At 44.7% G+C, this 15908-nt stretch overlaps 1 protein-coding gene across 1 annotated transcript; it reads left to right on the top strand.

The window, feature by feature from the left end:
* Positions 1–903: 903 nt before the first annotated feature.
* On the top strand, positions 904–3488 carry inab (internexin neuronal intermediate filament protein, alpha b; the record flags this gene model as incomplete). Its single annotated transcript, XM_084318987.1, has 3 exons — positions 904–1959; positions 2750–2874; positions 3206–3488. The coding sequence occupies 3 exons, from the start codon at positions 904–906 to the stop codon at positions 3486–3488; spliced, it is 1464 nt and encodes a 487-aa protein (XP_084175113.1).
* Positions 3489–15908: the final 12420 nt, after the last annotated feature.

Consider the following 15908-nt stretch of genomic DNA (forward strand, 5'->3'; position numbering starts at 1 on the left):
TCTCTAATGGTGCAGCTATACATCTTTGCCTTGTCAAGACATGGCAGAATAGAACTCGGTTTGGTTTTCTGATTTAGAGCATTAGAACAAGAGTTGTTCAAATGCTCATTAAACTGCCACATATTAAAAGCGTATAGGATTAGCGTGAACACATTTCTACACTTTATCTAAGTCTGTTGAGCCGTTTGTTTGTTTTGGTTTTAGTGTGGCTTTGTGGATGGGTGTTTCACTTTTTCCTCAATGTTCTTCATTCATCATAATGACTTGGACTATAACATTTTAACACTGCGGTTTGCGGTGATCATCGTGTCTGTCCGTAGCCTTTGTGTATTGTAATACAGTACTGTTTATATGTAAAATGAAATAAATGATCATAAACGACTTCATTAGTTTGTTTTGTGTAATTGTTTGGGTAAAAGTCGCGCATGTATGTGAAACACGCCAACGCCTTTATTTTATTTGACCACTCTCGTGCACTGCATGGCTCGGATAGAGCAAAACCACAGACTACACTTGTTTATTTATTTGTGCAGCAAGTATCGGTTTCGTGAACAGGGGTGTGTGGCTGAATTGCTGAAACAAGCTGTAGAATGTTTTTGCTGACACATCAGCACTGCGCCAAAACGGACAGTTCCATCTGAGCGTCGGCACCTATAAGAGCACAAGCGGTGGACGGAGGGGTCACTATTTGTACATTTTTGAGACGTTGAAAACTCAACATATAGGCCTGGACAGCGCAATCTTGAATCTGTCACACTATTAAATAGTTGCTTGTTTATACCTGACGCATCTGCAGAGAAGCAGCCCCGCACTTTGCCAGTCGGCATTCATTATTGATTGGGACGGCCCCTCTATAAAAAGAAGACGCACCCGCTCCTCTGCTCCCTCTCCACACAAGCCAAGATGAGCTACGGATCAGACCTCCTCTCCGCGTCCTCCTACCGGAAGATTTTCGGGGATTCTCCCCGTTACTCATCCTCTCCATCCCGGGCGATGGGCAATAATATGTCCTCGCGCAGCGGTTACCGGTCCCAGTCCCTATCCCGGGGCACCATGTCCTCCTCCATGGGCTCTTACAACAAGAGGTCCGGCGGGCGCTCCTTCTCGCATATGCCGATGGAGAACTTCGATATGACTCAGAGCACCGTTCTCAACAACGAGTTCAAAATCATCCGCACCAATGAGAAGGAACAGATGCAGGGTCTCAATGACCGCTTTGCGATGTTTATCGACAAGGTGCGCACCCTGGAGCAGCAGAACAAGGTGCTGGAGACGGAGCTGGTGTCTCTGCGCCAGAGGCAGACTGAACCCTCACGCCTGGCCGATCTGTACCAACAGGAGATCCGCGAGCTGCGCTCCCAGCTGGAGGAAGTCAACGGGGAGAAGTCCCAGATCATGATAGAGCGCGACAACATCGACGAAGACCTCCAGAAACTCCGGGGAAAGTACGAGGATGAGTACCGTGTCCGAGAGGAGGCGGAGGCGACCCTGAAGGCGTTCAAGAAGGACGTGGACGACGCCACCATGGTGCGCCTGGACCTGGAGAAGAAGGTGGAGTCGCTCCTGGACGAGATCAACTTCCTGAGGAAGGTGCACGAGGAGGAGGTGACCGAGCTGATGGATATGATCCAGGCCGCCCAGGTGTCCGTGGAGATGGAGGTGGCCAAGCCGGATCTCACCTCCGCCCTCAAGGAGATCCGCGGCCAGTACGAGTCCATGGCCTCCAAGAACCTCCAGACCTCCGAGGAATGGTATAAGTCTAAGTTCACTGACCTGAACGAACAGGCCACCCGTAGTAACGAAGCCATCCGTAGCAGCAGGGAGGAACTCAACGAATTCAGGAGGCAGCTGCAGTCCAAGACCATCGAGATCGAGAGTCTGAGGGGAACTAATGAGTCCCTGGAAAGACAACTCCATGAGATGGAGGACAGGCACAATGCTGAGATTGGAAACTACCAGGTAAACAATAAACTAATCTTTTTAATAATGTGTTACAAATTTGTTAAAACGAAAACAATCAATTGTATAGAGAAATGGGCATACTATTAAATAATTATCTTGATACAAAGTTAAATGGGGTTGAACATCAGGTGATTTATTATTTTGACTCAGAAAAACTAAAGATGCGATCGATGTGTGAATTGGAATTCAATCGTGGCGGCGACAGGAGTTTCTCAGACTCTGTCCATGGTGCTGAAGCAGACGGCTCATGCAGGGACACACGCCCGGCCTCCACTTTGGAAATCTTTGTTTTATATCAGCAATTTATTTTAAATATATATTGTGCTTCAGCATTCCATCTAGTAATACGTTTAACAATAATACAATTACAAATAATAATAATATTTTTATTATTATTATTATTATTATTATTATTATTATTATTATTATTATTATTATTATTATTATTATTATTATTATTAATACAAATCTTTTGCTGATCTCAAACATTACAAGATAAAAACAATAGCTGATTGCAAACATTCACCACGTTATGAAATCAGCACTTATCAGCACAAGGTGGCAGTGAGCCTTAGTAAGATTGTTCGCTGCAGAACTGAATAATGGGTACTGTATTGTACCCATTCTGCAATCTGTTAAATAAAGTTTTCATTCATTCATTCAACATTTGTATTGACAAAATCTTGAAAAAGTTAATTTTCTTATGTTTGTCTGAGTCAACATGTGGATAACTGGCTATTGAAGTGGTGCCACTATGACCTATACTCTCCTTGTATTGTTACATTAGGACAACATGGTGCAGATGGAAGATGCCCTCAGGACCACTAAGAACGAGATGGCTCGTCACCTCAGGGAATACCAGGACCTGCTGAACGTCAAGATGGCACTGGATATTGAAATCGCTGCTTATAGGTAAGTCCTCCTCTCTCATGACAATTCACACAACATTGAAATCGCGTAATCTTTCTAAATTCATTTGTGTATTATAAGTTACCATAGGATATATAATTAAAGGTGTGTTCTGGGTTACCCTACGAGCCTAGATGGCAGGGACTAACTTTGAGTCTGGACCTTAATGTATTCTTCTTCTTTTCCCTCCTCCCTTGCTTCTCCTCTTCCTCCTCCCCCTCCTCCTCACCACTACCCCCTGGATTGCTTGTCATCCTATCTGCCCCCCCCCCCCCCCCCCCTCCCCGCTCCCCCCTCCCCTGTCTCTTCGCTGTAATCCCTCCTCTACCACCAGGAAACTTCTGGAAGGGGAGGAGACCCGTATCACCACGGGGATCACCTACCCTAGCCCCAGCCTGAGCATGAGCGGTGGGCAGAGCTACAACTACCAGAGCCGCATGTACACCAGCTCCAGCAAGACGAAGAAGGAGAGCCAGGATGAGGATCAGCAGCAGCAGAGCAAGTCTGGAGGCAAGAGCTCCCAGCGTGAGATGTACGAGGAGACGGTGGTCACCAGCAAGAAGACGGAGAAGCAGCAGAGCGACTCCAGCGATACGCCCACCAATCAGAAAAACTAAGACCCTTGACCCTTAAAACCACCCCTTACCCACGCAAACCTTCCTCTTTATCCCTAATCCCAAAACCAACCACAAACCTTTACGCCTTAAGCACTTGAGGGGATCTAAAGTGTGTGAGGTCACAGATGTGCCTGTAGACTTCCTGTAAGCCATGTGGCTCTATGACATGCTAGCGTACATTTGAAAGATATCAACTGGTAGGGATTTACACAAGTGCATATGTAAGGGGTGTAGAGGTTCGTTTTGTGTTGGTCCATCCCTTCCTTCCCCTTTTACGCTCCATTAGGGTGGTCTCTGAGAGGAATCCATTATAAATCTACTATAACCACCACTCTACAAAATCACAGTACTTTTCTCTCTACCTTGTCTCTGTCTCTCTCTCACATACACACACATACTCAATGACAAACAATAGCAGGCACATTATTTGCACTCTTACAGAACTATAGTAATTTAAAGTACAATAGTCAACAAGTGTTTCTCATTCTCAATGTGTAAATGTTGAGTCTCAGTAGATGATAGCTGTATTAGTGCACTACTATTACTACTACTACTACTACTACTACTACTACTACTACTACTACTACTACTACTACTACTACTACTACTACTACTACTACTACTACTACTACTACTACTACTACTACTACTACTACTACTACTACTACTACTACTACTACTACTACTACTACTACTACTACTACTACTACTACTACTACTACTACTAGCCTACTACTACTACTACTACTACTACTACTACTACTACTACTACTACTACTACTACTACTACTACTACTACTACTACTACTACTACTACTACTACTACTACCACCACCCACAAGCTGTGAGTTATCCTCGACACATTCCAAGGGAGCATGCATGTGTGTGTGTGCGAGTGTTTCTGTGCACAGGAAAAATAAAACACAAGAAATTAATCAAAACATATCAGCCGGTAACTGTTACTCTCTCCATTCACTCTTACAATATGAATGAAAGCACCTGTTCGGATGTGAGAGTTATAGTTTAATAATGGAACACACGTCCTACAGATATACAAATCCTGTAGAAAATAAAAACAATGATGTACGATTATACTGTCTTGCTGAGTCATTTCGCCATAATCCATACTAACACAGATACTACTTCTGAGCACAATGTTAAAGTTTCTTACTAAATCTGTTCGGGCACAATTCTTCGTCACAGTCAGTTGTATAAGTTGCTTGACTCTGGTCCACTCAGCACGACAGCGGAACCTCAACAGGTGACATCTCCTCTGTTAGCTAAAACAACAAACTCAGAATTCCGGGTCCCGATAACGTTCCCACAATCAAAAGCGCGGTTTCCTCTCCCAGATCGCCCTCGATGCCATTTAAACGAACTCTTTACGATAAACTTGAAGCGAATAAGAAAAAGGAACCTATTATGTAATTTGCATGGTGTATGTATATCTCATGCTTGCATGGTGACCAACCCATTGTCCATTCGACACCATCATGCAATACCAAGTCAATGGGTCGTTCTGTTCCCCAACCCCCCTTCCCCCCCTTACTGGCCATGCTTAGCATCACCATGCAACAACACTCATGACTGAACCTAAACGCTGTATGTGCTTGTTAGCCTGTAGGCTAGACTTGAACTCGAACTTGCTATTACTGTTAGGATGTGACTTAGCTAGACTATGGATCTCTGATGTTGATGCTAGTGGAGGTGATGGTGGTGATGATGATGATGATGATGATTATGAAGATAATGATGATGATGATGGTTCTTCTTCAGGGCACTTCTCTAGAAACTCTTTCTCATTAGTAGTGATTATCAGTTTGTGCAGGCCGTGACTGGCTATTACAGGGGACACAGGGAAAGGAGGGTGTGAACGGAGGCGTTCACGAGGCACAGAGAGTAGACGAGAGACCAGGAACTAGCAGAAGCCGGTCAACTCAGAGGCCGCATAGTGTACAATGTTTTAGCACAAATGCATGGGCTTCTGAATGATCCGAATGGGTGTGATGAATTGTATGTGCATAAAACATCACATCCTGTGTGCCATTGCAGATGCCTGAAGCACATTGTAAAACCCCAGACTCCATACTGTTCAGAAATGCAGACAAACGTCACTTGACCACGGTGTGTTCAAAGCACCCTGACCTCTTTCTCTTGAACTACGGCCATGGCTGATTCAAATGTCTGATGTACTGTAGTCTGACCTCACTGGTAGAAATCCTTCAGGATGCAAGACTTATAGTAGATTTCTTCCCCCCTTCTTGTACACTGCCAGTTATAGCACCAACTATCTCGGTCTTGTCCTCTTAATGTCTGTCATGGCAATCTATGCCCTGACAAAGCTGCACTTACACACTGCGAGTGGAAAAAAAAGAAACAAATGATTGATTGTACGACAGGATGTTGATTGGTTGAGATGTGGCTATTTGACTTGTACTGTAGTAAGTGTGTGTTTGAGAGTATGTGCACAGTTGCCTATAACAATTCTGGATACTCCTGGAGGTAGCGGTGGGGCAAATCCGGAAGTTTGACCTTCCGTCTCCTTGATTCTTGAGTTCCAGTGTAAAGGAAATTGCAAAAAAAGAAAAGGCAAACATACAAGTACAAGAAAACAAGTTTATTGCACTAGGACGAGTACACTTTATCCCACGGGTACAAGTTTTGAAAGGTCAGCCTCATCTGTAGGCTACAGTGTAAACAGGAAGAGAGTCACAGTTGTCTGAACAGCATTGCAACATGCCTCTGCAAAAAAACTCACTTCTAATATTATTACTATTGCACTGCCATACATTTCTAGGGCGCATGTGCTACAACTTCACATGCAAAAATACAGTGTCACGCAGAAACAAAAGAAGATCCAAACTATAATGGGAAGAACGCTGCAGGTTGTCAAAATGCCTTAAAATACCAGCAGCTTTTTCCTGACCCTGGCCATGCGTGTGACATGTATGGTTCTGTTCTGACGTGTACGGTTCTGTGTTTATTCATCATTCTCTCTCTCTCTCTCTCTCTCTCTCTCTCTCTCTCTCTCTCTCTCTCTCTCTCTCTCTCTCTCTCTCTCTCTCTCTCTCTCTCTCTCTCTCTCTCTCTCTCTCTTCTAGTAGAGCTATCATGACTTAAAAAAAAAGCGTAGTGATTGAATGTAGTTGACATACTATCCTCTTTACTTTGTACCTTACTGCTGTATGACACCGTATCAATAAAGACTTGGCATTATGAACAACATACAGCTTTCTCCTGTGTTTCACTGTATTGTTTTTTTTTTAATTTTTAACTTTACCTTTATTTAACCAGGCAAATCAATTAAGAACAAATTCTTATTTACAATGATGGCCCTGGCAAGAGACAACGCCTCTTGAAGGGAGGGAGGGGAGGGGGGGGGGGGGGGGGGGGGGGGGGCGGAAAAATAATTCAGGTTAAGCATTTCCGACATACAATATATATATATATATACATACAGCAAGTAATATAGCAGTGAGAGGGGCACCATGACAGACAGGGGGTTGGGGATGTTACTGGGTTGAGAAACAGTTGCAGGAATCAGTAAGAATGTTCATAAGAGAGTGCTTGAATGCTGACTTAGACATAAAGGTGACCAGTTTGAGTGATTTCTGTAGGTTGTTCCAGTCACTGACAGCAGCAGCCCTTGTCAGGTTAGTGACTTTCTATTGAGTGTGTGAGGGTTAGTCTGTAGCTTTACACTAAACTAATCTCAATAAACATTGAGACAGTGACATGGGAAAATTAGCATTAGTCGTCATAACTAATGTGAGGGAGGAACACATTACCAAAGTAAATTAACTGTGATCATTAAGGATAGAATTTATGTTAATTATTCACTGTGTCCTTCGTTGATTCACAAGTGGCTACCAAGATGGTAAACTCTATACGCTTCTTTGAAGTTCACAATGAAGGAATGAATTAACATGAATTATGTGGCTGTCCGGGAAATATGCTCACACATGATGACTCTGAATAATCTATCTGAGGATGAATGGGCGTGCACTCGTAAAGATTCATCTAGCGTTAAATGGGTTAATGACCACAAGAACATACTAATTATCTGTTGAGCGTGATCAATAGGTCGCCCATGACCCCTTATTAGCCATCGTTATCCTCTCTAGTCCAGCTCAGTAGATTTCCTAATAGGAGTCTACGCTCGTACGTGGTGATCGACGAGGTGAATGGGAGACAGTTGATACAGAGGCAAAAAGTTAAAAAAAAGTTAATAAAATAAAAGCACCCATGGGGTAAGCTTGGTAAGATTATGAGCCTCTGGGTCAGTTTCAGCATTGCAATAAATATTATTATCCTTTGCTGTCAAGCGGGTGAAAAGGGATTTCGTTATCTTCTTGATTTATTTGTGGAGGTAAACGTTACCTGGGCAGACGGGAGGCTTGAGAGCTCTGGCACTCGTACCGTTCCACTTCCTGCCCATGGGAGGTTTGAGAGCTCTGGCACTCGTACCGTTCCACTTCCTGCCCATGGGAGGTTTGAGAGCTCTGGCACTCGTACCGTTCCACTTCCTGCCCATGGGAGGTTTGAGAGCTCTGGCACTCGTACCGTTCCACTTCCTGCCCATCGGAGGTTTGAGAGCTCTGGCACTCGTACCGTTCCACTTCCTGCCCATGGGAGGTTTGAGAGCTCTGGCACTCGTACCGTTCCACTTCCTGCCCATGGGAGGTTTGAGAGCTCTGGCACTCGTACCGTTCCCCTTTCTGCCCACGGGAGGATTGAGAGCTCTTTTTATTGGTAACATCAAATCACACCAAGTTGCGACATGAGGGTCAACATTATAAAATGTGTTCACAAACTGCAACAAGTTGTCCATGAATTAACTATTCCGATTTCTTAAAAATGTTTCCCCCCTTTGCTATCCCTTATAAAGTTGACGTGTTATTAGTTTGTTTAAAATAAAGCATCCACTCACCCGCCCTGACAAGTAACAATAGTAACAGTAACAAATGTATACACATACATACACACATACAAAAAAAATCATAATGATAATAAAATAAAATAAGATAAGTAGTACATTCTATTCTAATAGCATGTTTTCCAAATAATAATAATAAAATAAAAAAGTAAAATTAACACCCTCAGCGGTAGTAAAACCATCAAAATGTCATCTCCTCAGCCATGCATGGTCAAGCAGTACCAGAAAGGTAGATGGAGGAAGGGGGCCATGGGATCAGGGGGTTGGATGGAGGGGGAGACTTAAAGCCCAACTTGCAGGTTAAACCCTACTATTCAATTATGGGTAGTTTACATCATTGGTATCTAATTTCATTATTTTTTTCCCCCATTTGACGCCGGAAATGCCACTCAGAAAGTGTTAAAAAGATCCACGCACGAATAACATGCACGCGTGAATCAAAAAAGCTTATCAGACGCTAGCACAGCCGTGACGTCACTCGGGGCAACATATGCCTTATGCCCGTCTGGGTCATAGTACTACTGGGCTGGCTATATGGCTATATGGCTCCTGCTAACGTTAGCATTATGTCTACTGTCGTGAACCATTTTAAATCGTGCCATGCAAAAGAGTTTGGGGAATGAGTAAAATGTGCAGGTCCTCTTCTCAGACCTGTGGGGCAAAGCACTGCACACACATCATGCCGGCTAGCAAGCTACACGTCCCGGCATGTTGATACGATTTTAGCCCCACTCGGTGCATCAGTCACGATAGCTATGAGCTAACTAACGTTACAAGCTCAAACACCTTATAACTACTACTATTGTCGTGTCCATAAGTTCCCTGGCAGAATACTTGTGAGGACAAAGGTATACAAAGAGGAGAGAACCATTTTAAATCTGGCATTGTTATGAGTTTCGAGAATTCTGGCTACCAAGCTAAGCTACGTTAGCTAACTTAGCTAGCTACTAACGTTATATACACAATATGTACAACGACACAATGATTTACATTATTACAAATATGGTAACGTGGTTGTGGCTTTTACAAATAGTGGTTCGCTTTAGAGATGAATGGCTATGATCACGGAGCAATAGTGTTAGGTGAAACAGAGACTAGCTCCTCGGCTAGTAGTAACAAGAAGGCTCTCTGCTTCCTGCCGTCTGCCTGTGAGTCTCAGAGCCCCTGCTGCCCTGTACCCAGTGTGACGTCATCATTAATATGAGACATGCACGCTATGAAACCATGGATTAAAATATGCATGTGCGTGGAGGTTGTGGTTTGGTCGACAAAATGTTTGATAAAAACCGTTAAAACTGGGTCAATTTCGAAATAAAAATTCCCCCCTCTTCATGAAAGTCACCGTTGCCCTAGTCACATTGTTTATTGAACAAAAATACAACCTGCAAGTTGGCCTTTAAGTCATATGGGTTTTGAAATAAAGTAGGAAGGGCTGCCATATTTTGTAAAATGTACCTGTGTGGCCTCGTGTTGTGAATCTAGAGCTCTGGCACTCTTACCGTTCCACCTCCTGCCTGAGGTGCTTCTTCTACCTTCTAGGGCCAAGGTGTAGATGATCCCAAGAGGAATATGATGGATTGTCTGCTGGGTTCACCTTTGTGCCGCCTTGTTCAGACACATACGTGCACGCGCAACCACACATGTGTTCCACACAGACACACACGTGCACGCGCAACCACACACGTGTTCCACACAGACACATACGTGCACGCGCAACCACACACGTGTTCCACACAGACACATACGTGCACGCGCAACCACACATGTGTTCCACACAGACACACATGTGCACGCGCAAACACACATCTGCACACTCAAGCCCAAAGACACACACACATACTGAACATTTAACTCATACCGTACAAGGAGTATAACACATGCACAGCAGGGCAGGGATTGAACAGGGGCTAGGGGGAATGTACAGAGTCTTGTCCCTCGGTAGAGCCTCTCTGATTAGAGCCTCTCCCCTTGCCCACCAAAAGGGTGGGACACCCTGTGTGCTGTGTCTCAGTCTACATGTGTGTGTGTGTGTGACGCAGGCTGCAGTTATTCAAAGATTTATACCCCTGCAATGCTGCTGAGTGGAAGGTGTGGTGAGAGCCTTCTTCAGGCACGGCATGTGAAAGCCCCGTTATATACCAAACACTACTTCAGTTATTGCGTCAGAATAGAAGAGTGCTTCAACTTTCTATTTTTATGGTCTGACTTGGCAATCCTGCCCCCTGCTTTATACCCATACAATGTACGGGAGTATACTGCATGACAGGGCTATAAAAGCACAAGTGAGGGTACTATCTGCAGTACTATCCGCTGGGAAATGTTACATTCTCTATGGAGGAACATCTGTAGAAGATGGGATTCATGTGAAGTGTACTGCTGCTATAAAGCTAGCCTATCTGTCCTTAAGTTAGATGTATTCAGCAAATACACTGAGCAGTGATGGACATTTTCTAAAAGTATTCTAATTAAAAGGACCATACCAGTGTGATTTTGACTTCTAAGTACAGTACTTGAATAATTACATCTATGCAGTTACCTGGAAATAACCCACTATGACCATTGGTACAAGCGTCTCAGCCCATACCAATTGACCCAGGTTGGAGTAGGATCGTGATGGCCTGCATGGTCAGTTTGGTGTGAAAGGGTTATTAGTTAACCTTCTACCCCTGACAGAGGACAGTCCCGTTGAAGTCGGCGTATAGCATGCATGCTTGCAGCTTATTTCTGGATGTCCTTATTGCACATCTGCCACCTGAAACACCATTGTGTGTGTCATTTCCAGTGTGTCATCTCCACCTCCCCGGAGACAGCCTCTGTCACCGCAGAGCCATGTGGCAGGCTGTGGTAACCGCTATACTGGGTGAGATCTCTCAATTCTGTGAGAGAAAGAATGATAAGATAAGGACTCAAGGATGGCTATGAATAGATGAATGTGAGCATCTTCTTTGAAACAACCGCGGAATAGTTTCTGTCTTTCCACTATCTTCTTTCTTCCCAGAAAAGCGTCCCACTCTCCCCACATTTCTGTGTCTCATGTTCTCTCCTTTCTCTATGCCTACCTCTCTCTGTTGTTCTCTCTCTCTCATTTTCTCTGTCCCATGTCTGTCTGTCTGTCTGTCTGTCTGTCTGTCTGTCTGTCTGTCTGTCTGTCTGTCTGTCTGTCTGTCTGTCTGTCTGTCTGTCTGTCTGTCTGTCTGTCTGTCTGTCTGTCTGTCTGTCTGTCTGTCTGTCTGTCTGTCTGTCTGTCTGTCTGTCTGTCTGTCTGTCTGTCTGTCTGTCTGTCTGTCTCTCTCTCTCTCTCTCTCTCTCTCTCTCTCTGCTCTCTCTCTCTCTCTCTCTCTCTCTCTCTCTCTCTCTCTCTCTCTCTCTCTCTCTCCTCTCTCTCTCTCTCTCTCTTCTGAGGGGATATATGAGGCTGTGTTGAACGGGCAACATGTTTTATTATCTCGGAGGTGGCAGGTTGAGATGGCTGTCTGTGTGGGACCATGATAGTGATCGCACCGGGGGATCAGAATCAGAGCCACGGCGATAAACTTCATCTGCTTGTCACTGCCTTTTGATTCGGCCCTTGCACGTCACACACTCACACTCACACACACACACACACACACACACACACACACACACACACACACACACACACACACACACACACACACACACACACACACACACACACACACACACACACACACACACACACACACACACACACACACACACACACGCACGCACGCACGCACGCACGCACACGCACACACACACACACACATAAAGAGATGACCCAAGCAAATCAAGTTCATGCCTATGGAAAAGGGGAAAAGGTGAAGAACGTTTATTCATAACAATCTTTTATTAATAAATGGATCATCAAAAAAAAATTATTTGTTGATACTGTGTTGAGCTAGGGTTGGGTTTAAAACTCAAGGTGGCAAGGCTGTTGGGCGGGGCAGACTAATCAATCCTCGCTGAAGGGGCCCCAAGAGGTGCGTACACACATGTCCACATGCATACATAGCCTACAGATACACATGCACGTGTGCACACAGCACAGACACACACACACACACACACACACACACACACACACACACACACACACACACACACACACGCGCGCGCGCGCGCGCCGCGCGCACACACGCAAACACACACAGACACACACACACACACGCAAACAGATGCAAACACACACACACACACGCACACAATTGAGATGGACGTGAGTACCACTTAAGTGCCCACACCTGCGGTAGCTGAGCATAATGTTTCTCTTCTACCCCACATACTGTCATGGTGAGATATCAGCCTGGGGACAGTCTTATAATGAAATTGAATCACCCACATATCTGACCCCTGCTACCCCTCCGCAAGGTCTGGAGGCAGACTATTCATCACAATCCTTCGCAGGCTAACCAGCAGCACGCAAACACACACACACACACACACACACACACACACACACACACACACACACACACACACACACACACACACACACACACACACACACACACACACACACACACACACACACACACACACACACACACACACACGCGCGCGCGCGCGCACAAGCATGCTGAACCATCAAGAACCCAAGGCACGAACGTGGAGCCACTCCTAAAATATTCATCCGCTGGCTTCTTTCACCCCCAGAGTCGTGTATCACCTGGTGGAAGACAGAGGGAGAGACGGAGAGTGGGAGGCGACGTGTTTTAGAGTGGCGGATGTGTGACACCGCGACGTGCAACGTTCTGTTCTGCAGTGATTCAGCAGCGTCGAGGTCAAGGGTCACAACTCTAGAGGGGGGTGGGGGGGGGGGGTTGATGACACCAGAATCGCTCTGTCACAAACGAACACGCACGCGACAGGAACCTGTTGAGAAACTGTCTTGAATCGCCCCGCTGGAATCGAGGTGAGAGCTTAACCCTTTCACTACCACACTACAGAAGGTTAACCTGCTGCACGACAAAGGGTTAACCCCTTTCACAACCACACTACAGAAGGTTAACCCCTTTCACTACCACGCTACAGACAGTTATCCAATAGAATAGAGCTGAAGGACATTGAGTTTGTGGTGCTCAAAATGACAAAAAAACTATTTGAAAACTATTTGAAAAACAGCAATGTCTCTTTCGAGAAATCATGGACACCGTTACTCAAAATAACCCACAGACCTCACTGTGAACTGCTTCAGAACTATTATGGCAGGTGAACTTAGTAGAAAATAGTTCTCAATGAAACTGTTCACAATGAGGTCTGTGGATTATCCTCAGTCAGGGGCTTCTTCTGGGAGGTAGGTGTAGCTAACATCAAAACCGGGTGAAAAGGCGGCGATGTTGGCTGTGCTTCCCTTTAACTCATTGAGAGCCCTTTCCCCATCTGCACTGGCTAGCGCCAGCTTTTCTTGACAATTTTCAGGATCTTTTGCGGAGCTATTGTATATTCTATATTATACAACGGCATGCAAATTTCTCGATTCTGATTGGCTGAAACAGTCATTTTACACGTCTTTATTGGCAACAATCCACGCTGCTGGCCCAGGACCCGCCCACAACCGACCCACATCACATCACTCCGCCGGATCACGAAGAAGGTGGCCAATAATATTTACAAATGGATATGTTAATGGCGACTAAACGACTAAATATGAAGCGATTCTGTCAAGGGGAATGTATTAGCCCTTTAAACAATGTTGGATGATGTAATTGATGGGTCTTGAGGCAATCTAGAACAAAAGAAAAATCGCGGGTTTGATTGATAGATTAATTGATTGATTTAAATTTCTACTTCCTTCTTGCTACTGACTGCAGCGTTCTCTCTCACTGTCCGACGCTGGCGTACCCACAAACACACACACACACACATACACACACACACACACACACACACACACACACACACACATACACACACACACGCACACACACACTGTGACACACACACACACACACACACACGCACACACACACACACACACTCCTGTCTGCAACAGCGGGGGAGTCAGACTGAGAGAGAAGCAGCGCTGTTTTAAGTGAGCATGGTCTATTGAATTGATTGATTGGTTGATTGCTAATTTTATTACTGTACCCCTGGTTTCCAACTGGTTAAGTTTAGGCTAAAAGAAATAAATAAAAAAATAGGGCGAAGAAAACGTTTTTTTCCTATGCATTCCCTTAACAATTGTGTGTATTGAGCCGTACTGTATTGTACCCATTCTGCATCTGGTAATAAAATTTTCAATCAATCATTCCAATAATACACAGTTGGATGTGTTAGTTGGTTGGATGCACTTCAAGCTGCTTCCACATGAGGCAACTTCTCTCAATCATTCCAATAATACACAGTTGGATGTGTTAGTTTGGTTGGATGCACTTCAAGCTGCTTCCACATGGAGTTGTGGGAACTACTTTTTCTGGCGGATGGTTTTTTCAATAAATCTTCGATTAATGTGTGTTTATTGTATAGAAATAAGGTTGGATGAATCTGGCAGTTGTATAAAAGCTTTACACCACGTGCAGTCGTGATTTGTGACCAATAAACCATGCCTAGGGGGGTCTAACGACCCTCGGCTGCGCCTCGGGCCTAACAACCACCCCTAGGCATGGTTTTATTGGTCACCAAACCACTCCTGCGTGTGATGTAATGCTTAAATAACACACTCCGTTGCGTGATGTAATGCTTAATTATAGCTATGGAGACACTATTTCTAGTCCAACATGTAAAAAAAGAGTTTGTTTCTACACACTGTAGTTTGTAGTTTATTACACGCTAAACATCGCCCATTTCCAAAATAATCCAGTCTGTTTCCATAGATCGCGAGATAAGACGTGTTATAGTGCTGTCAATCGATTAAAATATTGTATCTGATTAATCGCATGATTTTCCATAGTTTGTGGCGGCTGGTGAATTCTTCTCCAGGAGGGGCGCTATACCAAACATTTTGCAAACATGTACAAGGCACGCATTGGCGAATATTATCACCATTGCCATCAATCAATATATGATCACAGTCAGTCAAATGCAACCACGTTTCCAATAGCCCTACACAAACACGCACAGCTCTCTCTCTCTCTCTCTCTCTCTCTCTCTCTCTCTCTCTCTCTCTCTCTCTCCTCTCTCTCTCTCTCTCTCTCTCTCTCTCTCTCTCTGATCCATTCAATAATAATCACATATGTATATCTTGTCATTTTAAACAAGTTACCATTCATTGTCCGGGTGATTATGGCCCCCCGCGGCGAATTAATTAGTTAGTTCAACAACAACACAGCATCGCTCTAACAGGGAGAGCGAGAGAGAGAGAGAGAGAGAGAGAGAGAGAGAGAGAGGAGAGAGAAAGAGAGAGAGAGAGAGAGAGAGAGAGAGAGAGAGAGAGAGAGAGAGAGAGAGAGAGAGAGAGAGAGAGAGAGAGAGAGAGAGAGATATCGCGACCGCGACTCACTTGTTTAGTTCAAACGCGGTCCAGCAGGGCTTGATAAAGT

The sequence above is a fragment of the Notolepis coatsorum genome (assembly GCF_963971535.1).
Source record: "Notolepis coatsorum genome assembly, chromosome: 7".
NCBI classification, from domain to species: domain Eukaryota; kingdom Metazoa; phylum Chordata; class Actinopteri; order Aulopiformes; family Paralepididae; genus Notolepis; species Notolepis coatsorum.